The sequence below is a fragment of the Epargyreus clarus genome, unplaced genomic scaffold, assembly GCF_041222505.1.
Source record: "Epargyreus clarus isolate Ecla_fem2 unplaced genomic scaffold, WU_Ecla_fem_2.2 ptg000024l, whole genome shotgun sequence".
Taxonomy (NCBI): domain Eukaryota; kingdom Metazoa; phylum Arthropoda; class Insecta; order Lepidoptera; family Hesperiidae; genus Epargyreus; species Epargyreus clarus.
The window spans coordinates 10,521,118-10,548,230 of record NW_027332231.1 but is presented as its reverse complement, the minus strand read 5'-3'; the positions used below and the strand labels follow the sequence as shown (position 1 = coordinate 10,548,230).

Sequence of the window (27,113 nt, the reverse complement as noted above, 5' to 3'; positions counted from 1 at the left end):
TACTAAATATCGGCGTATTATAAATAACTTGATTGTTAAATTTAAACATTTAATTTATTTGAACTTTCGTGACGAGCACGTATGCGTACATATGTGTCAATCTGAGCGCAATTTGGACTAAATGTAACATTACATTTTGGTAACGTTCACTAGGTAACTGCGTGTATTGTATATGTATGCGTGTCTTGTGTAGCTGTGTGGGTGTATACGTGTGTGTGTGGCGTGGGTACTGTGTCGCACCACTCGGCGTCGGTCCAGGCGCGCAGGTCCTGCAGCGCGCGGCGCAGGCGGCGCGCGGCGGGCAGCGCGACGTCGGGCGCGCGCGCGGCGTTGGCGCAGCGCAGCACGGCCAGCGCGTCGCGCAGCGCCACCGCCACCACCAGCGCCCACTCCACGCAGCTCGCCTCCGTCATCAGCTGCAGGTAGTATCTGGGGAGAGGGACAAACATTCGAGGATCGCGTACCTTTGTCTTATTTCACCATGATTTTATGACATTCATTTTAAAGCCCGCTCTGCATTGTCGTGAGAATCTGGCGAGAGCGTGATACATTCTCGTTTCTCGTGCTTTTCTCGTGTTCTCGCAAGGATGTGGACCGGGCTTTACAGTACGTATTTATATTTTATATAACTTTTATATAGTTTAGTAATAAAGGCTTATTTTATTTTACATATTCAATAAAATAAAAAGTGTACAAAACAAAGTGTATGTTACCGCAGTTGCACGTGCGCGGTGTGGTCGCCGCGCTCGGCCTGGTGGTGGTGCAGGCGCTCCATGAGCGCGGCGTAGCGCCGCTCCTCGCCCGCCGCCTCGCCCCACGCCGCCGCGCCGCCCTCCGCCACGCTGCACTCGCCCACTGAACTGCGACACGAAAAACACCACGAACTTTTAACACTTGCGTCTTTCAAACGCTTCGCGCTCTTATAGCTCTATATTTTTTTTTATATATTATTGGAGTAGCAAAAGAACAGGCAGTCTAACTGATGCTAAGTTGCTACTGTCGCTAATAGACATCTGTAAACAATCCCACATAAGATAGTTTCCTACTTCAGGTCAATCATAAATTCGCTGCTACCCTTGCGGACTAAGACCGGCTGTCTAGGGAAAGTATGTCTCCCTTACTGCATTATTCAAACCAGAACACAGCAACGCATAACACTGATGTTATTAAGCAGAAATACATGTGGCGGTGGTGGTGCCGTAGTTGATCCACAGAAGATTCTACCACGTTCTTGGCAGTAATGACTGTTACTGGCTGACTGTTTTACTGATTAAAAAGTTAATACTATATTAAACTATGTGATTCACAACAAACTGCAATGGTACCTGGCGGGCGCGGGCGAGGAAGGCGCGGCGGGCGGGAGCGGCGCGGCGCGCAGCGACAGGCTGACGTAGCCGCTGTCGCCGCACAGGCTGTCCGCCTCGCCGCCGCCCGCGTAGCCGCTCGCTGACACACAAACAAATATATTTTAATAATCATTTAATTTTAGCATAGTATACGTATTCTGGTCCTTCGAGCTAGCCAGAAGTGACATAGACAATCTGTAAATAAGAATTGTGCAATAACTCTGGGATCGTTTGATAGCCGTGTTTCTCTTTTGCCTTCTTCTTTAATATGTCATGTTTTTTTTTTTTTTAATTAATAGACCTACATTTAGATTCATCGTTTTTTCCTAATTGACATTTAATACTCCGTTATCAAACATTTAAAACTATTATTACATAATACTATAATTTATCCCGAAATATCCCTATTTCGAATAATGCACATACACTGCATTATCTGCATTTACTCCAAACATTATAACACAATATTCAACGCTTTTCACACGCTTGCTAACTATCACAATAGTACCAAACCAACACTAACTGGGCACGAGGCTGGTCTTGCGCTGATCGCAGCTATAATCCTCCGGCGTGGGGTAGGGCCAGTTGAAGTCCTCGTGCAGCCGCTTGAGGCAGAGCACGGCGGTGTCGACGCGCGCGGCGCGCTCGCGCTCGCCGGCCAGCCAGCGCACCAGGTGCAGGTCGAGCGCGGCGGCCAGGCGGCCCAGCGCCACCAGCCGCGCGCTCGACAGCAGCTGCCGCGCGTGACGCTGGATCATCATGTCGATGAAGAACTCCTCCGCGGTGCCGCTGTACGATTCTCTACAAGGTTAACAATTGTGCTTAAACGTTTATCTTTGGTAAAATGTGGGTGTTAATAATTGTGTTTTTCATAAAATTGTCTTAGCTTAATTATGCAGTAGTTACGTGTAATAGGCAGCCCTACACTACACGCATCGCGCAGCCCTAGACCGTGCTTACGCTGCATCGTGCCTTCGCGGAATGGCTGACGAAGCGCGTCGCTTGTGCAGGTGGTCGACGCCATGGGAACAGTTCACCTCCATCGCGGAAAGTGACTCTACCTATTTCATATATTTCTTATTAAAAATTTATAACTACAAGTTTGTGAAAAATTCAAATAAAAATTTTATTTCGTTCGCGTAAATAGACATTTCGATTCTTTCCTCGACGCCCAGAGGTCCATACGCTGCCGTCACACGCGTGACAGCTGGAACAAAATAAACCGCCGATATCGGTCGCGGTGGACAAACTATCGCCGTCACGTCATATTAAAATTGGCCCGAAATAATCTCGTTCTCGGTATCGGCTCGGTGACGGTGGCGGTGGACAAACGGCGTAATGGTATATGATCAATGGTCAGCTCAGCTGGAACAAATAGGTTTGGCGGTAGTGCCTCCAGTGTCTAACCACAAAAATTTCTACTATATTCAACCATGTGAAGAGTACATAGCGTGCGGTACCTGTCTGCGCGCGCGGGCACGCTCTTCTTGCGCTTGACGGCGGCGGTGCGGCGCGGCGCGGGCGGCGCGGGCGGCGGCGCGGCGGGCGGGGACGGCTCGCGCGGCGCCGCCGTCGTGCTGAAGCTGCGCCCGCGACCGCCCGCCAACTGACACATCACAGTTATAAATACATCAATGTACACACATTTTATCGATTACCTAGTACATTTTTACTAACGGAATATTCTATCCTAATGAAACATTTACTTTCTAGTGTTACATTAGTGAAATCTTGCTACGAATACTATTTCCTTGATTTAAATTTACACAACAAAATAAAAATAACATAATATCATTAATTAATCATTTTTAAATATTAGAAGTTTTCTCCTTTATAAAAACGCGTCTATTAAGCCAACCAGCACATGAAAGCTTAAAAAGCTTTTAAAAAGTATTCTAAAATTGCAATGATTAATAGTAATAATGAAAAATAAATTACATAATTACACGTACCTGCATACTTCCTAATATAACTGATAAATCTTCCGCATTTGGAACCGCTTGTGATTGGACAATTTGGCCATACTTCGTTTGGACGTTCACTGAATTTCGTGGCGAATCCACGTCATTAGGATCTACAAATAAAAACACGTTTATAAATACTTTTAAACAGCATAACATGTCAATAATTCATATTAAGATATATTTCAACTTACCTATGGCTCTTAAAAACCGAACTAAATCCCTAGCAAGATCCCACCTCTCCTCCTGCAGCGCGGTATCGAGTAACTGCGTCGCCAGTTGTCTACTGACCGCCGAACTTTCCAGATTCTACACACATTCATAAAAATCATCATTAATCTATTGATATTCCAGTACTATCTACAATTCTCGTCTAACAAAAAAACTTGTAACAAAAAAAAGAGTAATACCTTATTCCGCTGAAATAAGATTATAATTACTTTTTCACTTCTTAAACTTCAAGTTTTAAATTAGGAATAGAAGAAACATCAACAGAATTGCACATATTCAGCAGTTTAATTATTATTGTCAATGGATTAATACAATAACATAGAAAATATCAACGGTAGAAACCTGCAATATGATGAGGTAGGAAGCGGCCGTGTCGAGCATCTTCCGCTCCAAGCACTCTTGAAACAGTTCCTTGGGCTTGCCGGCGACAGAGAAAAGATACGCCCAAAGCGCTATTTCCGTCTTCCTCGCGCACTGTACTACGGTCTGCAAAAATATCAACGTTATCAGTAACGTGCAAATACCCATAATAAACTTTTTCAAAAATATTTTACTTGCAAATATCAGACAGATCATTAAATGTATTTTGATTTATAGAATTGGACAACCCGCGTGGTGGACCGGTCACTATACAGGTCTGACGCAAGTAAACTTGTGTTAGTATACCGGTGATCCGTGATAGTAATATCTGCAAGGTAGATCTAAATGATAAAAATAATATTATGTTTTGGGTCTGGATGTTGATGTATTCATTTTTGTGTGAATTTTTGTGTGAAACAGAAAAAAACGCAATAACCCATATTAACGAGCGTATAAAGTGTTAAAGTTATACCTGCAAGTACACCGGGAATTCGTGCACAAACTCGATGACGCTGGGCAGCTGTGCGTCCGGGATGGGCTCCTTGCTGGTGGCCTCCTCCTCCAGCACCTCGTGCAGCAGCAGCTCCAGCGAGTGCGGGAAGTACGGCAGCTGGGCGCACGAGCGCGCGATCTCCCACGCGTGGTAGCCCAGGTTGCGCCGCAGCAGCTGCCGCAGGATCTGGTGTAGGTATACTTGGCTCTGGAATGGAAAATTTTATTTAGTAATTTATTAGAACAGGTGAATCTTTGAAGGTGGTAGAACCCTTTGTGGATCAACTCCGGCGGCACCACCGCCACACCTATTTGCCTAATAGCAGCAGTGTTAGGCGCTGCTGTGTTCCGTTGTGAAGAGTGTGGTAAGGGAGACATACTTTTCCGAGGCGTTTCAGCTTAGACCTCAGGGGTAGCGGCGCGTCTGTGGCTGACCTCAGGTAGAAATATCTAATCCTATCTGAGGTTGATAATAGACGTCTATGGGCGACAGTTGCCGCTTACCATCAGATGGACTGCCTGCTCGTCTACTACTCATATATTATAAAAAAAATCAAATATACAAGTCAAAGGTGGTAATCAGAGAACACTTCGCGCTTCGACGCCCGGTAATAAGTGGCCTAACGCTAGCGGTACTTAGTATTGTCATGTATTACGTTAATGGATGTTACAGTTGCGATATGGGTATGAGTTACTAATTTAGTTCTCTGGTTATAAAAAAAGTTGGCCATTTTTATTTTATTTTGATTTTTAAGTACTTACTGTTCTATTTATGACGCAGAAGGGTAGAGAAAAAACAGAATTGGAGTCCGAGGCATACAAAGTCGTATCATTCTCTGCTCCGAGTAGAATGGCATCGTCGAAGAGAATAGCTGAAAACAAGAACATAAATACGGAATTGATTTTAAGAAAATCTTTTTTTATTTAAGGGAGATTTTTTTGTTCTTGTATGGGCAAATCCTGTTTTGAAATTATATAATTATATTTTTAAGGTAAGGTAGTATATACTAGGAGGTTTCGTGCAGAATAAAAGAGAGAAACAGACAGAAGAAGACACGGAGACGTGTGCCTTGACGTGGCTTGTCATCGAGATTCGTAACCTAAGCAATTTAGCTTGACAAAGTGCAAAGGCGAAATTCTCAAATAAGAATAAGACATAGTCTCATATAGAACATTCAGTAAACTTACTAAGCGGATATATATTGAGATGGAACGGCAGCATGATCCGCTTCGCCATGAAGGTGTGCCGGCCGGGGTCCTGGCGGCGCGCGTCGCGCGGCAGCAGCGGCAGCCACACGCGGGCGCCGAGCGCGCCGCACCACAGCCACAGCGCGCGCGACAGCTGCGTGTGCGCCGCGCCGCCGCCCGCCGCCCACACGCTCTCCACGCACGACGCGAGCACCGTCGCCGGCAGGCAGCTGTACGCCTGCGGGGAGACATGCTATTATTGTTTACATGACTATCAATATAATGATTTATTTCTACATACAATTATTGAAAATATACTAATTATTTTTTCCAGTCTGGGCTCTCAAAAATATTAGTTGGAAGATCTTTTCTCGTTATACAATCGGATTGTAATATTTTTTTAGTTAGGAATATTTTTATATTATTAATCAAAAATTTAAAATTCTTACTCTATACCTCCTAAATTATTACAAGTACTTAATTAAACACATTCAAGCCTAAATAAATATATGTAGACATAGAAAACATAATATAGGTACTTCTTACATTCCACCTAATGATTGGTAACAAGACTGAGATTACGAAAACTTATTAATTATGTAGTATGTAAATATATTGTAACTTGGTTTTAAAACACTGTATGTTATCCAAAATCAAAGAATATCAGTCATACAATTCAAATAGAACAAGATTCCTAAGAATTATATCAGGGGTATTACTGATCTCAGAATCAGAATCATAATTCTTTCAATTGAAATTAAACCGTATGGAAATTCTGAACATAATTACTCGTATTAACATACGAACCATATGGCAAAAATAAACATCGTAAAAATATAATAAATTTAATTTCTAAATAAAGTTTACCAACATATTTCTTAGCATAAAAAAGTATATTAGCAAATGTTATTATAACTTTAATAGCCGCCTTATTGTGAAACTAGTTTAACACGAAACCTATAATGAAGCAAGGAAAATAGCAAGACATTAAAACACGAACCAAATCACTGCGAACGGTGTTGAATTATTGACATCCAGATTAAGTGTTTCCTCCGGAGCTAATTTACTGTACGAGATTGTATGCGCTTGGGTAATGTACTCGTATTAAGTAATGTTACGTTCAATAGCAGTTTATCGATGTAATTACAATCAAGGATTACGTTTTGATTAACCCTATCAATTATCTCTATTAAAGAAAACGTAGCTAGAATTGAGGTGAAAATTGGAAACTGAGATCCATTATAACCCAAATGATCTCAATAGTTGAGAGGCCTCAAATACCCTACACTTGATACTTGATACACCCTATACTTGATAAGATTCGCATAGATAATCTTCTTTGGATTTTTAAAGCAACAGGTATATAATAAATTTGACATGAAATTCAAGATGAATGCTAGTACTATCAGTTTAGCAATTTAAAGTCCGTCTCATATTATTAGTGACAATTAACGTGAATATCAAAATACGCTTTGTCAAGTTACATACACGCGAACGCAATCAGAGCAGATCGTCTCTGTGTTTTGAAGTGTGTTGCGTCAGGCAAGGCTGACGGATTCGCTTCAATCATTCCTGTTAACAAGTAATAATCGACAAATTACGGGACAATATAACCGTGACGTATACTTAATTGTCGAAAAAGCATCCTAATTAATGCTATCAGGGCACGTAATATAGGGGTAGATTATAAATAAAAAATATATTTTAAATATCATATATATGCAGGAGGCATAGATTAATATATAATTTTAGGAAAAGTAAGAAGTTATCTTTTATGGGATGTATTACCAAGAAAAATTCTTAAATCAAGATCTTGGGATAGTATTGTATATCATTAGTTTTTGGAACAAGCAATGTAAACAAACATTATACGTATTATATCAGTTTAATATGCGTTTTCACCGACGAAGGCTGTATGAAAATGAGGAAGGCTTATGCAAGCCTTGGTATTTGTTGTTGCAGCTATCAGGAGCCGCGAGCGCGTGAAACAGTCGACATCCGCCAAACGGCAGGACATGAAGGTCTAAGGCAATCGCCTATAAATTGACTACACTGCTCCTTATGCATCAGTACGTTTTTGACAGCAAGTGGTCGATGCGGCTCCGACAAAATGGAGTACAGTATTGCGGTTGGTGTTTATATACAAATCAATAACGATATCCATTAGAGTTCATACAAATAGGTTTCGTTCAAAACACAGTTCTAAGTTTGGTGGAATTTGATCCGCAGATAACGTGTCTCCTGGCGCTGACGACGTCAATCAAGGCTAGCGGAGAGTGGGACGGCCTCGGAGTGTACGCACCGGGACATGCATCTCTAAATTACTATGTACGTCTACCAAAGTTATAAATTAATCCTTTGGAAGTAACTATAATTAATCTTGTACGCAATTTCCAGAGCTATCCTAGTTACGCTTTTGAATACGCGGTGAAAGATCCACACACGGGAGACAACAAGGCGCAGTGGGAAAGACGAGACGGCGACACAGTTAAAGGTATCGCAAATTACAATAAAGTTGAAATATGAACAAGATAAATTTTATATTAATTTTGAACAAATTCCAGGAGCTTATTCATTGGTGGAGCCAGATGGAAGTTTACGTGTGGTGGAATATTGGGCCGATGACAAGTCTGGTTTCAATGCGGTGGTGAAGAAAATCGGTCCGAACCTTCACCCGACCACTCCTCACATTTACAAAGCTCCCATTCCGGTGTTAGGACATGGACATTCCCTCCCCATCACAGTGGGTCCTGTGGCGAATCTCGAAGGGTTAGCGAGTGCTCCACTGCTGAGCGGCCCCGTATATGGTAGTGCGGGATACGGTGGTGCGGGATACGGTGGTGCAGGATACGGTGGTGCGGGATACGCTGGTGGGGGATACGGCGCAGCAGTGTCCAGCGCGTCGCTTTACAAAGCTGCTCCCATAGTTAAATCGGTGGTCCCAGAGGAGCCAATCTTACCTGTCCCTATAAAGCCAATATTGCCGGAACCAATACTTTCCCCTCCAATTTACAAGCATCTACCTGCTCCCGTAATCCCTGCACCAATATTGTCACCTCCTATTTATAAGCAACCAATACTGTCACCTCCCATTTACAAGCAACCAATATTGCCACCGCCTATCATAAAGCAGCCTTACCTACCCGCTCCTATAGTGAAGGACCCTCACTTCACACCGGGACCCTTGCCCGGTCCTATATATTCAGCGCCCTACCCATATCCCATATTGAAGGGACACGATCTTGGACTGGGTGGCTATGGAGACGGACTTATTAAGGAGCCGCTGCTACCTCACGGACATCTTGACGGCATTGGCTACGGGCCAATTGACAAAGGCCTCCTCCTGCCACCGCTGGGTGATCTGCATTATCCGGGACTCGGATACAAGCATTAGATGATGAATCCTCAACTTAAACTACTTAAAGCTAAACAAAATGCCGCTACCAATTCTAAATTCCGCTTCTCCTACAGAAAGTGAACTGACGATGAGATTGTAAAGTAGTAATTTAATATTATTATTTAAGGATATTTAATACTTTATTTAAGTTATTAGTAGAGATATGTTAGAGCACAAATAAAGCATTGGCCACTGTGTGGTAGTAAACAGTTTAATTCGTATTTCATTTCTACAATAAGGCTGATCCTAGAAGAAAACTTTGTTTCGCAAAATATGTCTTTAGACACAATAAGTAGTCCATGCGACATTATAATATAATAAAATTATTTTATGAATCAATGTGATGATGTTACAGCAGTGTGTGTAACAATGTAAGCTATTAGATTCATAATGAGTCGAGGTAAAATCTATGCGTTTTGCGTATCGAAATCACAATCAAATTATGAGCTGCAGCTCCCGCCCTGGCTGCGCGCGTTGCATGCGTATGCGTTCGTGCATATATGCCTGCAGTAAATATAATCTGCGTATGTACTGCGAATGTAAATACACATGTATAAGAATTTTACGAGTTATTATTAAATTTTATATAATTATACAAACTCATATGACTGCCAAAAATAATTCCTTAATAATCTGTCTATCAATAGTCTAATGTAATTTTTACTGTAAAATGACTACACCAGTATTTTAAAGAAAATTGGTTTCTGATTTTTGCAACCTCAAATTTTTAATGGAGTTTAGGGGAAATATACAGTAAATAGGTACTAATTAAATGTCATCGGCAACATTAATAACAATTAAGCTAGATCAACAAATACGATAAATTTTCGGTGCGTAACGAAGTTCTTCTATCTATACACACAATAGTCACAGATGAAATAATACAATGCTGTAAACAAGAAATCGATTACACAAACGAATTAGAGTTATTAACGAATAATAACATAGTACCTAGAAATCATTTCCTGTTATCGCTCTACAGTCTGTATACACGCTGTATATAAAAGAATTACAAAAAATAATAGAGTTTCCCAGCGCCCTACAAACCGCGCCCTGTTCGCATTTTTATTGCTTCACTCAATTGAATGAAATTAGAGGTTGTATATTTAATGCGATTTCGTTCAAACGATTAATATACAACCATGTGCTACTATTATTGTTACACAGTGGATGCCGGCGGTGGTAAAACATATACAATATAAAAGGTGAACTGGATTGTAATCAATCACACGTTACACTGGCGTGGGACTCGATAACAGGCAGTATGAACCGACTTGCGACGGTAACGATACTTTCTTTGATAGTTGTACGATGAAACCTAACAATATACTAATTAAATATTTCATAATATTATGAAATATTAATAATATTATGAAATCAAATATTTCATAATATTATGGTATAGTTTGGGGAAAAGTAAATGTCTTCATTAAGGATTTACGTAATCTGTATTGAAAAGTATAATAACTTAAAGATATTCCAATAATACACGATGTCAAGTGCATGGAGTCATCCGCGAGCATCAATGTCCCATCAATAAATCCTATCAAACATTTTTTTATTGAGTAAAAATAAGACTTTTACTGAGTAATAATAACACTTAATTTCAGACTTTATGCATGTAAAAATCTCTTTTGTTTTTTCAGAATTTGTTTCTTTTAACAGTAGCAACTTCAATCACTTCCGCGAGGGTACTGCACAACAGCGAAGAAAATGTAAGCTGTTTCCTATTAATTTATCCAAGAATGAACTTAATATTGTGCAATATACAAGTAAAATAACTTGAAGATTCAGTAACTTACTATATTATTTGCAGCACTATCCTCGCTACGCTTTTAGGTACTCAGTCCACGACCACAAAACGAGGGACATCAAGAACCACTGGGAAGCGAGGGACGGAGATTACGTGCAAGGCGCGTATTCCTTAGTGGAGCCGGATGGTAAGCTGCGCCTCGTGGACTACTGGGCGGACGACGCGCACGGCTTCAACGCGGACGTCAAGCGCTTGGCGGCGAACACGCCCGTAGTAGAGGTACTGCCCGTTGCCAAACCCGCACCAGTAGAAGAGGCAGAAGCGCCACCCACCCCAGTTAAAGAAATAGAAGCGCCACCTGCGCCAGTTGAAGAAACAGAAGCACCACCTGCGCCAGTTGAACAAACGACAACGTTGAAAGCCCCGGAAAACTACGGCTTCGGTTCTGAAGGTGTCGCACCTCTCGGTCAGGTTACCACATCTGTGAAGGGAACTGGAAATCTGCTCTGGGACGCCAAGACTGGGTCGTACGGAGGATGGGTGCCGCTTAAACCGAAATCTAAAATAACCGCGACAATTTTCAACAAGAAGTATATCGACGGAAAGCTGCATCAATGGGCGATCGGACCAATCACTCTCGATGGTCGAAGGCTAGTGTTTAAAGTGAAACATTAACTATAGTTAATGATCAATATAGAGACAATTGATAGTGAATTGCCAAATAGTAGTGAAATGCTAGTCTTCTCTTTGTAAATAGCGTTGTGTTGCGTGCGACAATGTATAGGTAATCCCTGAGTTTTATAAATAGTTTGTTGCTATTTTGAATTAAAAAATAGCAATAAAAGTAAATAAAAATCAGAAATACCTTCATTAATTTAAGTTTAAATAAACAATGAAAACGATGGAATAAATGACAAAATAAATAGCTTTTTAATTTATTTACCATCTACTTACACGAGTACATATCCCTATTATCCTCGCATTTATTATCTTTCTGCTACATGATAATACTACTTGACCATACCTGGTTCACATCATTGAATATCCTTTAAGTATCAATAAATCTGGCTAGGGGTTGGAAAGTATTTTTAAAATGATTAAAGGATTTAGTTATATGTCTTATGAATATTTGTTGACGATTGATTAAACTTAAAGGAACATTAATATTCTTTTGCTTTAAATTGTATTAAGTTTTATAAGCAAAGAAACAAATATTAATTGTTGTTAATAATTAATTTCATTTAAATAATATTTTAAATGGTTATCTAATAATGTCTAAAACTAAACATAATTATTTTCACCACTAAGCAGAACTAAGCTACTTCAATTACATCAAAAAAAGGCTTCAATCTTTGTTAGTATCACGGAGTAGAGTATTAAGAATCCATTTGTTGCATGGACCTCTAGATAACTTTATTGCACGCCGCATAACGCGGAGCGTTTGAAGTAATGCTCTACCCTCAACGTATGAACATCGAGATTTTTTTTAATTATTATAGATAAGTAGGAGTTCCAACATGTGCACACACATAACAATTTATTTTTTACGGTATATACGAATAAAAGTAAATTCCTTTTTATATACAATTAGAATACAAGACAAAAAAGAGAAAACATTAATGTTAACATCATCAAGAGACACATCGACAAAGGCAGGAAAACGAATACAATCATGCAATGAGCAATAATACAATACAATTGACGGATATATTAGTCTTTTCTTCGTACCATTTTGAAGACGCCAGCCTTATTTATACAAATATCAGCCATGTTTGAAATTTAGCTTTTGGCAATGAGGCTATTTATTTGTTGAAAAAGGGAATATTTATTTGTTGGTCCTAGATTTAATATGTAAATAATATTAGATTAGAGGCGTTCATATCCCCAGACTGAAGATATGAAATGGTTACTTCGACATAAGCGTGCGTGTATATATACTGGACGATCCAGTTTAAGGCACAGTTACAGTGTAAGAAAAATTACAAAAATGGCATCCTTCAGTTCCTCGCGCTGAACGGTCTCATCCGATAATCAGCTACGCTTTTGTAAGAAATAGGAACGGATTATATCTATTACGTTCTAAATGGTACCTCTACCAGAAAGACATACAATTTCCACTATTGGGAAAACTACACAGGTGATTAAAATACACTCATGAGTGGAATATGACCAACCAGGTGAACAAAGTAGAATAGTCCAAAATTCAAGCGCCTCTGGATAGAAATATAAAAGGTTACTACTGAAGCAAAATAAATAGTCACCATATTGTTATAATCGGAATTTGTGATATATTTAGAATATAATTATTAGTGGAGAAATGTTAAAAACAAGACATGAAAACGTTTTGTTCGCGGCTTTTTAAATTCTGTAAATTCTAAGAAATGTTGCCTTTTAAGGATACGATAGCGCCTTAAACAAATATAAAATAATTCTCCTGAAATGTCCGTGAAACTGGCCTAAAATATGAAGTTGCTCTTTCCATAACAGGATTCATTAAAATATTAAATATTTATCGCGCATTAGACATGCTTATTAGCGAATTTAAACAATGCATACACGTTATTCAATTTATATATTCGAATAAACTAACCGAACGAGTTAGGCCGAACGGACCAAATGCAAGTAAAAAAATGGTAAAACAAACCGTCCGTGGAAATCGGACGTTTGACAAAACCGGAGTATAGTCAGGTCGAATAATTAGTGTAGTATAAATAATCCAGTACTTGATGACAAGGCACAGTGCACTTCGTTGGCTCACTGGTATACCTTGTCAGCAAAATGAATTCTTTCGTGGTATGTGTTATTTGTAATCTCAGATAAATCAGCAATTAGATATGTTTAAAAAATATTTATTGTAAAACATGGAAAATTGGTTTGAATTGACAGATCTCAAATATCTCGGAATAAAATCTCCAGATTTCATATAACAAGATAAATACAACTTTCACGTATTATTATTAATACGATGTTGTGTGCCTTACAAATTCCATTCGATAAAGATGTACAAAGAATTATATCACCAACTTTTATTATTTTTAGGTATCATGCCTCTTGGCATTTGTAGCAGCAGCGACGGCAAACCCACCGCTCGCGCTGTTCCATCCCGTCCACACCGTCGAAAGTATAGTAAGTTGAACGTGACATTTCCTTAACCTGTTTATAGTGCTGAATATATCTTTAATATCAATTATTACTTGACAGCCAAATCCTAACTACGGGTTCCACTACGCGGTGAACGACCCAATGACTGGCGACAACAAGGCTCAGTGGGAGACGCGCGACGGGGACGTGGTCCGGGGCGCTTACTCCCTGGTGGAGCCCGACGGCAACGTGCGACTGGTCGAGTACCACGCGGACGCGCACAGCGGCTTCAACGCCGTCGTCAAGCGCACCGGCCCCAACATACACGGCTTCGGCCTGCCAATAGCGCACGGAGCGCCGATCGCCGAGGTGGCCCACTTCGCCGAGGTAGCCCCTATCGCCGAGGTGGCCCACGTCGCCGAGGTGGCCCCGATCGCCGAGGTGGCTCACATCGCCGAGGTGGCCCCGGTAGTCCACGCACCTATCGTACACGAGCCGATCATCACCCCGATCTTGGAGCCGGAGATCGCGCACGTGCCTGTCGTGGATTATCTACATTTGCCGCCCTTGATTTTGCCCCCTCCTTCTCCCTGGGTATCGGTGTCCGGAACCACGTATGGGAAAAAGGGCAACATTGTGCGCAGATGGACCGCTGGCCCGATCCCTCTGCAACATGGCAACAAGGTGACCATTCGAACAAAGCACCACTGAGGTGATGATAATTTAAATGTGCCAATAATATAATTATGTTATAACTTCTCCGTGTATAGGTAACCATTAAGTTACTCACGGCGCTAGTGTGTTCTTGCATATGGACTGTTACGTGCAAAAGTACACATAGGTCATTAGAAGTTAAGCTATATGTATTTGGTATATATCCAGAGCAATGAAGTGTACCTGAGTTAAATGGGTTATATGACTGAAAATAAATACCTATATAATTTACGATAATTTTCATTTTATAAAATTTGTTACTACTTTTTAATCACTATCCTATACTAGTTGTATAGTCTGTAAAAATTGACTGACCTATTTCTGTCTAATAACAGCAGTGTTAACTGCACGTACTGGAGGCATTTTAACTTACTCTTCACTCTTAAAATCAATATATAATCATAAATCAATATATAAGTGGAACCCTAATCCTATGAACTAATTACGAACATCCTTGGGCGGCAGTTGCCACTTATGAAACTAAATGCTAATTGAATACAACTATCCCTAAACAATTAACTTAATTATCGGTCGTGACCAACGGAACGTGAAATATATCAACGGGCGGTTACGGTACGGCGTTGATGAAGCGTTGTGCGCTTCGCATTACATCACACGCATTATGCGAGCGTTGCAACATGGTTAGCTCACTGTAATGCGTTCTATACACGCAGGACGACATGACAAGATGGAACTTATTGCCTGTTACAGAACTTAATGTTATAGATACGTAATAACGGAATATAGTATAATAGTTACTTTCGTGCGAATTATTGTTATAGATCACGTATTTGGTTTGCGTAAACGTAAGTATGTTGTTATATTGTAATATTTTACCGATGAATATCTTGGTAATACGCAACGTTTTAGTAACTATATCAAGAATTTAGTTTTAACAACGCATACCATAGACAATTGTTATAAAAATCGTCATAAGTCGATTAAAAATTGTAAAAGAATTTTAGCCTTAACAACCAATATACATTTGGTTCTAATTTAAAAGTGACTGAAGCAGTGAGTGTACTTAAAGCAATATGAAATAAAACAATAAAGTTGGAGCTTGAAAAATAGTAACAATTTCCACTAACAAATAATGACATTGTGTAGGTATATTTTTAACCAACTTCAAAAAGGAGGTGGTTCTCAATTCGACCGGTATATTTTTTTATAATGTTATTTTCAATGTTACTTACCGGGTTGTTGTCCTCATCAACGTCGTATTCCTCTCGTTGGACCATCATCAGCTTACCGCTAGCGTTTATTACCTGAAATAATGTTCCATATTAGCGGCAATATTACGATTAAAAATGAAATACATGCAAGTCACAAAATAGCATTATAAGGTTATATTTATGGATCCGATCGTCTTTCGTTGAATATGTATGCGTACATAGATAATTAGCATTGCACATGAACATTTTGTCAGCTAAATATGCTAAACTCTTAATTACATGTAAACTTCATATAATTGGGATGATTTAAGTAAGTTAGCAGCTGCGAACATTTTGCTGATAAATAATACTACGTAAATCATCAGTCATTTAATTGGGCATTAAGAGTTCGTGGTAAAATATTAGAAATAATGAACTTTTCATCTGAGTTCAGAAGTCGTCACCCTCTTAGTGCGTTAGTCTTTTATCTGAACTGTGCGCTCCATAGAGGCCTAAGGGGACATACAGAGTCGGGTTCAGTAGCAAGTATGCAGCTATTTGTGTGTAACATGTGTTACAGCGCCATATACGTGTGCTTTATGTCTCAATATTCCATCTAATACATACTAAGGATTTGGGTGTGGTTAATTGCGTGGGTTGTATAAGATGTGCGGGTGCGATGGTGGCGGCTTATCTGCACGCGGCGGGCCGATGAAGACCTGCAGACGACACAGCGACGCCGCCTATTATCCTACATGTCCTAAATACGTCTAAATTACGTGCCAGCGAGTCGAGTGCGTCGCGATGCGCGCGGTGTTGCCGTGGCTGGAACGCGCGCGGCGGGCCGGCGGAGGCCTGAAGACAGCACTGCACCGCCACTTATTTTTCTGATTGCGCTATATTACGTACCAGCGAGTCCGGCGCGGCGGGGTGCGCGGGGTGCGCGGGGTGCGGGGGGTGTGCGGGGTGCGCGGGGGCGTGCGGCGGCTTGTGCGCGCGCGGCGGGCCGGCGGGGTCCTGCAGGCGGCACAGCGACGCCGACACCACGCACGCGGGGTGCGACAGCGCGGAGATGTCCACCGCCTGCACGCAACGCACCTCGATGTTGCCCGCTGCACACATAACGTACACGTAAGAACAGTGCAGCACAACCAGACAACTATTTGGCATGTTACGAGACTTACTATTATAAGTAGTGCATTCTATTTTGTCAGGAGCGAACTTTGAGATATGTACTTGAAATGGTAGAGTATAATCAACTTCTTTGGCAATTATATTGAACAAATAAAACAATTGCTGAGCCTACGTATCTTACAAGAAAACTAACTAAACTTAAAAATAATACTAATAGAATCATCATTATAGTCGTCACAATTTAATAGGCCCATTTTGACACATGCCATCCTAATGTCATAAAATTTTTGAACTAACTTTGTATGAACGTATAACACGTAATTGGAAAGTCAAATACTTCTAAACATACAATTACGAAATAATTTATTAACAAGAACAATTAGTAAAATTTATAAATTGTATTACACATTTTATTTCAATTAAAATGTATCCAGAAACCAATTTATCCTACATCAAAGAGTATCATATGGCGTCGTTGCTATGTTATATCAGTCGGGTAATTTTGCAGTTTACGACAATTCAAGGTTACAGCTTGCGGCTTCAAACCATTCGGAAGAAACCATAATCGATTAACTTTCAAATAATCGAAACTTAGAATTACCAATAATATTTTTTATCGCTTTTTAATCATAACAAAAATAAAATAATCGAGACTTTGTTCCTTAGTGAATGTTAAAATTTAAAAAAAAATACAGGTTACGATAGCACGGACATGCTTTATTTAATCTTCTGAAAATGATTAAATTTTTAAATTACGAAATAATTTATATTCTTTTATCTTTTCTATTAAATCTTATGATGATTTAGAAAAGTACTAAACAAATATTTTGTTTATTAAATATTAAGTAATCTATACAGTACGATATGGAGTTGTAATCGATTTGTAGTAAAAATCGGTTTTTTTGGTTATCGATTTGTACAGCACATCCTTAATGCCGTAGCGATGGCATGTGTCAAAATGGGCCCATTAAATTGTGACGACTATATGTACTCTTACTATTTCATCACGTTATAATCGTGATGTACGAAATAATCGAAGTAAATTTCATAAAGTCTATTTAACTACTTTGTCATAAATCCTTTTTTTTTAAACATGGTCCCTTTACCCAAACTACATGTCGCAAAGCGAAAATACCGTTCTATATTCCTCTCCTTATCTATACTAATATTATAAAGAGGAAAACTTTGTTTGTTTGTTTGATTGTAATGAATAGGCTCAAAAACTACTGGACCGATTTTAAAAATTCTTTCACCATTCGAAAGCTACATTATCCACGAGTAACATAGGCTATATTTTATATGAAATATATTTTATAAATAGATTTTGAGGCGGTACAAAGTTTGCCGGGTCAGCTAGTTAAAAATAAATACATCAATATTAAAATAGTGGAATAACAACATACTATTATCGATCCTCTCGAGCTCGTATATGGTGACGAGCGCGTCCGCGGCGAACACGACGAGCTGGTCGGCGAGCGCGTCCAGCACCGACACCTGCGCCTGCGCGCGGACCACCTTCGCGTGCCGGTTGTCCAGCTTCGCGTCGCGCGGGTAGAACCGCAGCTCGTCGTGCCCGTCCAGGATGCTGTAGCAACCTGGGCGATACGAACGATTTTATGTTTTGCGCTAGTGTTCTTACAACAACCTCACAGATGGCGCCACGTGTATCTGAATCATGCTTTTTTGTTAATCTTAACTTACATAATCTTTGAAATAAAACTAGTGGAACATAGCTACTTTTCAGATATTATCATCACATTTATTTATTTATTGTAACACTAACAGAAAGTTTACGTACAAAAGGGCAAACATATTGCCTGATGGCATTCTCCTGATCGAAAATCTCTATTCAAATTATTCTTCTCGGCTCATTAACTTATTTTTATGTCACAGATCCATTAGAAAGTAAAATTGATAATGACCATTGACTGACTGCTATATCATTATTTATGTAAAATAATTGTACTGGAAACATTCAACTTTTTTCTATTTAGTTGCTAAGCTGATTTTTGTTTATTCGATCGCCGCTCTATGTTCATCATGTTAAGTGAACCAACAGATATTTAACAAAGAGTATAAGATAGTTTGGATCATACCGATGACAACATAGTCTCTCCACCAGAGCATGCCGCCGGTGACGACGAAGTCCTTCTCCTGCGCCTCGTTGCCGAAGAGCTTCCAGCGGCGCGCGGCCGTGCTGTAGTGCGCCAGCCCCGTGCGCCCCGCCACGCACACGTTCACGCCCGCCTCGTCGATCGCGCTGTACTGTACGCACACATACGGAAATTATACTATTTCTGTGTGCGAGAAATTCTGTATGTTTAAGTCACGGCAATAGTCCGGAGACACACTTAGGATACATTCGAAAAATTGCCATACCTACGTCGGGAAAGGTAACAATAGGATAACATTGATAAAACATTATAGCCATAAACTAAACCAACAAAATAATTGTATGCAATCACAAGAAAAAGCAACATGGAAGAATTGTAGAAAAGAGAACTTATAAATATTACGAGTTTATACATGAGGACTGATAGTAAGATAGAAATTAAATCAGCTTTATTTCAGATTTAAAATAAACAATATTACAGATGTTATACTAATTATTAAAGATGAAGGACGACAGGACATAAATGCAAAAATCGATGTGGTCCATTTCATATCTAGAATGGATAAGTTTACACTCACCCGCAACGGCCAGTTGCTAGATATGTACGTCGCCGGCAAAGGAAGCACTATCCACTGCTTCCTGCACTCGTTGTCGTGTACGAAGTCCTTGTACTTGGCCCTGCTGGTGTACACCGTGGGCTGGTCTGGACCGTTCTCTTGGTACGCGTCCCCCGAGGAGTCGATGATGGAGACTTTGGTGCGTTTCGTTAGGTTGTCTTCCAAGTTCACGTACAGTTTATCAGCCCCTTGCAGGTATAGATGGCGCTGGTTGCTCTATTATGAGAGTACATTCATTTTATTGGTTGTTATGATATTAAATCATATTTTCGGACTTGTCCATTTCATACAATATAATTCCATTTCATCTATTATAGCTTAACGAATATTAAAATATTTTTTTACAAAATATTGAAGACAAGATGTTTAGCTTACCATACATGGATTCACACTAAGCGGGCTTTTGACAAAATCCATTTGAATTAAGTTAGATTTCGAATCCTCTTCTACTTTCACCATCCAAAGTTGGTAACCCTCCGTCGCCCATTCCTGGAATATTTCATCGCGTGAAAAAACATTGCAATGTGAATGAATGGTAAATCGATTAATTTTTGTGTTGTACCAGAAGTATGTGAAAAAAATTTTTAACAAAAAAATATAACCGACTTCTATGTCACTACAAAGTAAAAAATAATTGAAATAAATGTTGGTTTTGTACATATTTCTGAAGTCGGCGCTCAATATATTTAGTTGGATAACGATGTAAACAGCGTGTCTAATATGAGCGCCGACTTCAGAAATATGTACAAAACCAACATTTATTTCAATTATTTTTTACTTTGTAGTGACATAGAAGTCGGTTGTATTTTTTTGTTAAAAATTTTTTTCACCCTTTTTAGTGATAACATACTAACATTTGTATTAATACAATATAAAATTGTATAAACGTGATCATGAATTAAGGTAAGGTCTGAATTTACATTGATTGGAACCGCCCGCTCGCAGGCCGCTGCCACGCCCTGCTCGCTTAGTTTTATATTGTCTTATATGTTCCAACCTAACCTAACTAAATAGTCAATGATGAACTGGCTTTGCAATTTTATTAGAACCTACACCAAATATCTTCAAACACAATTCAATTATTCCCATCGGTTGAGGAGTTACATAATTTGTCTCCAGAACCCGCTCTGATCCACATCATATTTAAATGGGACCAACTTGTAGCAATTGTACACACACGAAACTAAAGGCATTAAAATAGGTTCATAAACGGGGAAGTTATGGCTGTTATATTTACATGGGTGGAGGAGTTCCCCTCATTTTCTCCAGAACCCATCGATGGATCCTAACCAAATTTAAATGGGACCAATTTCCAGCTCGTCTCTATACAATAAAAAAAGAATTATTAAAATCGGTCCACTAACGGCGGAGTAATTCGTGTACATACATAAAAAAAGAAAAAAAAAGATACCGGCCGAATTGATAACCACCTCCTTTTTGAAGTCGGTTAAAAATACATACTTTGTTTGATTATCAAGTTATATACATAATGGAACAACATTTTAATCAGGATTGCCCGTTGATAGTATGTATTTCGACGCGTACGTTTATTGTACGTGTGCGTACGTGCGTACGTACGTGTACGCGAACATGTTCGTAGGGATGTGGGTGTCCTTTTTGTCATGCACACGCTCGTATTCGTGCCTATATACGTGCGAAAGTATATATGTCAAATGTACACGTACAGCATGCACTTGTGTCTTTCTCTCTCTCTGTGCGTGTGTGTGTGTGTGCGCATGTGCGTGTGTGTGTGTGTGCGCGCGCGCACTGACCATGCTGGTGACGACGAGCGGGCAGGCGGGCGCGGGGTCGCGCGCCAGGCCGTGGTCCCAGGCCAGCGAGCACATGAGCAGCGCGCCGAACGTGCTCCACGCCGCCACGCCGCCGCGCTCCCAGCTCGCCGCCACCGCGCGACCGTCCGCCGTCCATCTGCACGATACATTACAATCACTCATTCTGTACTCATTTTCTTAGCTATACAAAGCACATAGAAAATATTAGTCTAGCGTTGTATTGATGTATTCACAGGTTAAAATATGACCTCCTACAGCCAACGATCGCATGGCCTATTTGTGATCATTATAATTACCAAAATATGCACTATATATTTCATGTATATTTTGACAATTACAGCACTAATTAAAAAGCAATAGAGACAACAAATCATCAACACTAGTACCATGAATCACTGGTATTGAAAAACTTTTTTTAGTCAGCTGAGAATGTGGCCCACCCGCGCTAATAATGATAATTAATTAATGCTTCGAAAGCTAAGAAATTATCATACCTCATACATTTCACTGGTCCCGGATCTCCAGGGAAATCTTTTGAGCTAAGCACCATCGTGTGTGACAATTCCAAGCCTCCCGTCACCTCGTCTATCGTGAACACGTCTATCTGAGAACTAAAATTACATAGATAATTATACAGATTAAATTCCCCATTAATGTAATATCAACGTTTAAATGAAATTATATTTCTCCAGCTACCAGAATAACACCAGATTATGTCAGCTGTCATTTCATCTTCTAAAAATAATCTAGTAAAAAATAACATATTATACTGAGTTAATACAATATAATCATATAATGTAGATGTAAAATACTTATAGAAATGTTTCTACATATCAAATATTATTCATATTACCCTCAATTATATTGTTCATGTTAATACACACAACGGGTTTGGGAAGGAACCAATCTTATATTATATTCTGAAAAAAAAACTCACTTCTTTCTCCCAATAGCAATGAGTCTGAACTTGTGATTAACTCGAGCGCACGTTGCATCGTCGATATTCGGCGCCCATATCCCCTGCACCGCCTGCAAACACACACAAATAGGTATGCCCAATTAAAATTTTATCAATCAATGATCATTGAAAAAAAAAAATGTATTTTGATGTCTATATAAAAGGTATTTTTAACAGACACAAGTAATTAGAGAAACAGGTTTTTTACAAAACAAAAACAAAAGATTGACATAACACAAGTAGAATAGAAAAGGATATAAATCGAACTACAAAGGTGGTAGAAGCCCTTGAGTTGCATTCATAACATTCCTAAGTAGCTATGCAAGAATTTTCATGATCAAGTTGCAATAACTTCCATAACAATTTCTGCATCATAATAGCATAATCCGCTTATTAATATGCTTAGTTTCTTAACTTAACTCTCTATAGAAACGTCGAATATAATATATGTATATATTACAAAGTATGTATATATTAAGTATGTATATATTACAAGTTAAATGAAATACTATAAGTCATTATATATTTCTAGCCTATACAAACCATTGACATATACCATTGGCTTCTTTTACACATGAATATGTGTTAATATGTCGATATTTTTCATATTATAATATGATGACTACATCATTAGTTTAATAAATGAATATATAAATATATAGCCATTTGTGCAAGCAAGAATGAGCGTTTCACCTAGCAATATATATTTATCTTAAGGCAAGTAAGAAACTTTTTGTAAAACAACAACTAGATGTTAACACTTGCTTATAAAGGTACCATAAAACTTAACTCAAACATTTTTCAAAAAACAATGTAATAAAATTAGCTCACACACTAAACTTTTAGCAATAATATCCTGTAAATGATTTAAGACTTTAGTTAGCATGAGGTTTCAACTTTTTTTTATCAAGATTAACACATACCTACACCAGTACTTAAATTTTCATCTTACCCTCATAACTGTATCCCAATTTATCTCAGGTAACTAAAAAAAAGTTTCCTTTAAAGTTCTTTAAGTAAACAATATCTGTGTCAAAACTTATGTCAAAAACAATTGAACCAATTATAAAAAAAAACATTGTACATTAATTAATAAATCCCTATATAGTCAGAAAATACAATCATGCAATCTCATATACATATGTATAAAAACATGATCATTTTATAGTCCATCTACATCCTTGTAGGTGTCAAATAGAAAAATAAGAGTAGTTTAAAGGATTTACATTATTTAGTACTTAATAATAAGTTAGTATTGTGTTGCTCTGTCTTAAATAATTTGTTAATTACATGGGAGTAGTAGTTATATAGTAACTTACATTAGGATCAAATTTGAGATTGGGCGCGGTGAGGTAGGCCGCTCTGCCGTCGTTGAGCGTGATGCCGAAACCACACACCAGCGGCGAGTATTCTATGTCGTTCACATGTGTATTATCTTCTAGGATCGGCTCAGCTGCAAAAATATTTCAATTATTATTTGCTATGGTCATATCCTAAAGAGAGAGATAAATTGAAAAATATTCTAATTTATTACATTAGCTTGCACCCTAATGAGTGAATGAGTAAAGAAGGATATGTTTTTTTTTATTTATTCAATAAAGAAGACTTACAAAAAAAACATAATTTAAAATCTGCCAAACTGTAGGCCAGTTTGTCGGCAGTATACATTTAATTCTTGTGGTTCTCATTTACATTTAGATACATACTTACATTTACTATTACAATATAACAAGTTTAACACACAATTACAATTATTTTACTCCAAGAGAGATCTTACAAAAAGTAATAAAAATTATAAATACTGATATTACCCTACTTATATTTAATCTAATTATACGTTTCGGACATGGTTTCGTTAAGTTTCATTTTATAAATAGTGAATAAATTTTTGCTCATAGTATAACTATAGTAGCTTTTAGTAATAGTTAATGAAAAATATATAGCATGCTCCATCTAAAATTTTTGTTAACATCTCAGATCTACATGCTGTATTAACAGTACAATAATTGCACACGCGTGCAGTTGATACAGATTAAAACCTCAGGATATTTAGTCATTACAATTTTATATAACAGTGAATTTTAATCAATAATGCATCATGGGTACCTTTAGACACTTGTTGGTTGATTGAGAATGGTATTCGGCCGAGGTCAAGGCAGTAGTCTCTGTTTTGCGTACCATCCCATCGATACCGCAGCAGATGCGCGCGAGTGGTGCACACTAGGATCTCCGTCCCAGATATACAACACATTCTAGTTATCTCCCCATCCCATACAAGTATTTCTTTGAACTGGAAAAGAAAAATATTTAAGTAATGTTAATATAGAAAATAATTTTGATACCTTTTAACTACGGCAGATTGTGTTATATTAATACATACAAGTATGTCAAATAAAATAAAAAATATTCAATATAACAAAATTAAATGTTCATATGTATTAAATATCTTGTCACTGGAAATGCTAATGTTTAATATGCAAAGTGGCACCTTTGCACCTGATATAAAATGATGTGATTTATTTTTCGAAAATCATATCAAGAGCTATAACTAATATCTATCATTTCACATAAGTATGCCATTACAACTACAGTATCAATTACCAGGGTGATCTTGAGTGAAGGTATGATTTCTTTAACAAACAACTCTGCAGAGTCTCTCCGCAAGCTGGCCGAGGGGGGGTCCAACTGCTGGTAGGCTGTTTGATCACTCTGCATCTCCACATTGTACAGTATTAAGTGTCCCTCTGATGTCTGCAATAATACAATATTAATAGTGTTAAATAAAAATTCATAATTTTGTATTTTTCGATTAACCATTTATAATGTAATCATGACATATTCTAAATAGATAGATGACTTACACGGAATTTAACATATCATCTTACAAAAAAAATATTTTAACAAAGTATATCAAGTTTCTAAATTTGTTTTTAAATTGTGTCCATTTTCATTTAATAAAATTATCTTCCAAATACCAATGTCTAATTAATAAAATGGGCAGATATCACAATACATACTGATATACATATCATGGAAGAGTCTGGCTTCCATTCAACCCCGACATTAACACCCAGCCTCTGTAGAGATTCCTCACTCCGTTTGTGGTACACTATTGGCACTGTCGGCTGAAATAAAAAACAATATAACTCAGCAGGGGAGGGCAACATTGGGATTTTATTTGTATTTGTGTGATTTGAGTTTAAAGAATCTTTATTTTTCTCATAAGACATACATGGTCACTTAAAATAAAGGAAAACATCGTGAGGAAACCAGCATACCTGAGAGATATATAAAAAAAAAATCTCAAAGGTATGTGAAGTCTATCAATACGCACTAGGCCAGCACAGTGGACTATGGCCTTATCCTTCTCATTATGAGAGGAGACCCGTGCCCAGCACTGGGACAATAATGGGCTAGTGATGATGATGACTGGCCGATGCTTTAGTTCTCATCGTTATCTTTTCTTTACCTGGCAGAGAACAAAAGGTACGGGTGCGTTAGGGAAGCGGAGTCAATAGGTTGCATAAGTCGTTAACTTGTGCACCGAAAACTTGAACTTAACACCTTACAGTAACATATATATTAAATTGTAAATTAATATTTTTTAATAAATCGTGTACACGTCTATGCGCAACTGCGACTGCCGGACGACTTTGATTTATTTATACAACCAATTAGCTTTATATAATATTGTACCTGTTCATTGCCTATTTTTTTTTCTAAAAACTTCTTACAATTAGGTACTTTTGATCATTTTCATTTTTCATGTTTACATGTTATATTCAAAGTAATTAAAAATATAGACATCTGGAGTTCTAACTTAGCTCTTAATACATAAATTATGTTGTAGTTTTTTTTCATTTATTTTTTATTTTTAAAATAACACAGTTACATAATAGAAAGAGACATAGTAATTTTTTATCATTTTATGCTTATTTAAAAAGTACCAGGCTATGTTCTTGTAGTTTAATTTGAAATATATGAAACTCGCTTTTTGTCATATCAAGAAATTACTTATAATATGACAGACAGACTTGCGTGATAAAGCATTTGAAATTTGTGTGTATATGACATATCAGATATGTTGAAATAGGACATAAATCGTCCGGCATTATGCTGAGATAGAATCAAATGCCTGACCCATTGCCTAAGTTTATTGTGCCGAGTGAATTTAATGGAAATTATTATTATATTGCATTTTACTATACAGTGGTTATTATACAATGAATTACTATTCTCATATGAAGATACATGGTGAACCATACTAGACATTTATACAATCTTATTGAATATTATATATTAAATTAATTACTTATGGTCACTTCTATTATTTAAACTAATTACATGATGGTTTCTTCTGTGTCCCACGCACAAGATTTGAAGAATTCCGTTTTTGAGATGTTTTAGAGTATAGTTGGCAAGATCCTTACCTTACAGAACCATACAACGAAGCAATCGTCGCTCAAAGACGTGAACAAAATCTTGTCCCTGTTGGACACGATCTGTTTTATTGGCGAAGCATCTGTGCCCAGATTCTTGAGAACTTTGGGCCATCCTATTGGAAAATACATGTTGCACTGTCATTTGTAAACTTCACGTACACATAATTTATATTTTTCTCCACAACCTTTTCAGCTTTGCAACTGAAATACAATAGAACAATCTTGCTAGTCGCTTATGAAACTAAAACAATGTAAATATAATTTAATATAAATTTCATTCGTCAACAATATGCAGGCACTGGTACTGATACTGACAGTTTACAGCAGAGTTGCCAGATAACATGGTGCAATTTCGCAACTTGAGTTGACGTACCTATTTGAC

General features: G+C 38.2%; 3 protein-coding genes across 3 annotated transcripts in view; 2 read left to right on the top strand and 1 right to left on the bottom strand.

The window, feature by feature from the left end:
- The window catches only part of Rich (guanine nucleotide exchange factor subunit Rich), a 32,091-nt gene extending 5,046 nt beyond the window's left edge, over nt 1-27,045 (bottom strand). The window contains exons 1-25 of the mRNA XM_073086962.1: nt 26,720-27,045; nt 25,307-25,414; nt 24,891-25,040; nt 24,396-24,579; nt 23,609-23,742; nt 22,269-22,360; nt 21,826-21,942; nt 21,311-21,467; nt 19,914-20,027; nt 19,500-19,754; nt 18,905-19,073; nt 18,212-18,403; nt 16,584-16,786; nt 15,717-15,788; nt 5,579-5,816; nt 5,153-5,262; nt 4,371-4,598; nt 3,881-4,024; nt 3,502-3,616; nt 3,299-3,420; nt 2,807-2,952; nt 1,870-2,147; nt 1,326-1,446; nt 714-860; nt 241-429 (exon numbers count right to left, since the gene is read on the bottom strand). Of these exons, the coding sequence (XP_072943063.1) occupies nt 241-429; nt 714-860; nt 1,326-1,446; nt 1,870-2,147; nt 2,807-2,952; nt 3,299-3,420; nt 3,502-3,616; nt 3,881-4,024; nt 4,371-4,598; nt 5,153-5,262; nt 5,579-5,816; nt 15,717-15,788; nt 16,584-16,786; nt 18,212-18,403; nt 18,905-19,073; nt 19,500-19,754; nt 19,914-20,027; nt 21,311-21,467; nt 21,826-21,942; nt 22,269-22,360; nt 23,609-23,742; nt 24,396-24,579; nt 24,891-25,040; nt 25,307-25,414; nt 26,720-26,860 (3,926 nt within the window). The 5' untranslated portion in view covers nt 26,861-27,045. The remainder of the gene's footprint in view (nt 1-240; nt 430-713; nt 861-1,325; nt 1,447-1,869; nt 2,148-2,806; nt 2,953-3,298; nt 3,421-3,501; nt 3,617-3,880; nt 4,025-4,370; nt 4,599-5,152; nt 5,263-5,578; nt 5,817-15,716; nt 15,789-16,583; nt 16,787-18,211; nt 18,404-18,904; nt 19,074-19,499; nt 19,755-19,913; nt 20,028-21,310; nt 21,468-21,825; nt 21,943-22,268; nt 22,361-23,608; nt 23,743-24,395; nt 24,580-24,890; nt 25,041-25,306; nt 25,415-26,719) is intronic.
- Nucleotides 7,551-11,651, top strand: LOC140752516 (uncharacterized). The gene is made up of 7 exons (XM_073086853.1): nt 7,551-7,706; nt 7,808-7,906; nt 7,976-8,072; nt 8,143-8,970; nt 10,181-10,257; nt 10,622-10,690; nt 10,792-11,651. The coding sequence occupies exons 1-7, from the start codon at nt 7,689-7,691 to the stop codon at nt 11,401-11,403; spliced, it is 1,800 nt and encodes a 599-aa protein (XP_072942954.1). The 5' UTR covers nt 7,551-7,688; the 3' UTR covers nt 11,404-11,651.
- Nucleotides 13,406-14,754, top strand: LOC140752608 (uncharacterized). The gene is made up of 3 exons (XM_073086963.1): nt 13,406-13,521; nt 13,768-13,854; nt 13,930-14,754. Exons 1-3 carry the CDS (start codon nt 13,507-13,509, stop codon nt 14,518-14,520), a joined length of 693 nt encoding a protein of 230 aa, XP_072943064.1. The 5' UTR covers nt 13,406-13,506; the 3' UTR covers nt 14,521-14,754.
- Nucleotides 27,046-27,113: the final 68 nt, after the last annotated feature.

Bases quoted from the DNA above. Each gene is read 5' to 3' on its own strand.
- LOC140752516 (XM_073086853.1), top strand. The intron at 10,258-10,621 runs GTAACGATACTT...TTGTTTTTTCAG, and splicing joins GTATGAACCGACTTGCGACG to AATTTGTTTCTTTTAACAGT. The intron at 10,691-10,791 runs GTAAGCTGTTTC...TATTATTTGCAG, and splicing joins TGCACAACAGCGAAGAAAAT to CACTATCCTCGCTACGCTTT.
- LOC140752608 (XM_073086963.1), top strand. The intron at 13,855-13,929 runs GTAAGTTGAACG...ATTACTTGACAG, and splicing joins TCCACACCGTCGAAAGTATA to CCAAATCCTAACTACGGGTT.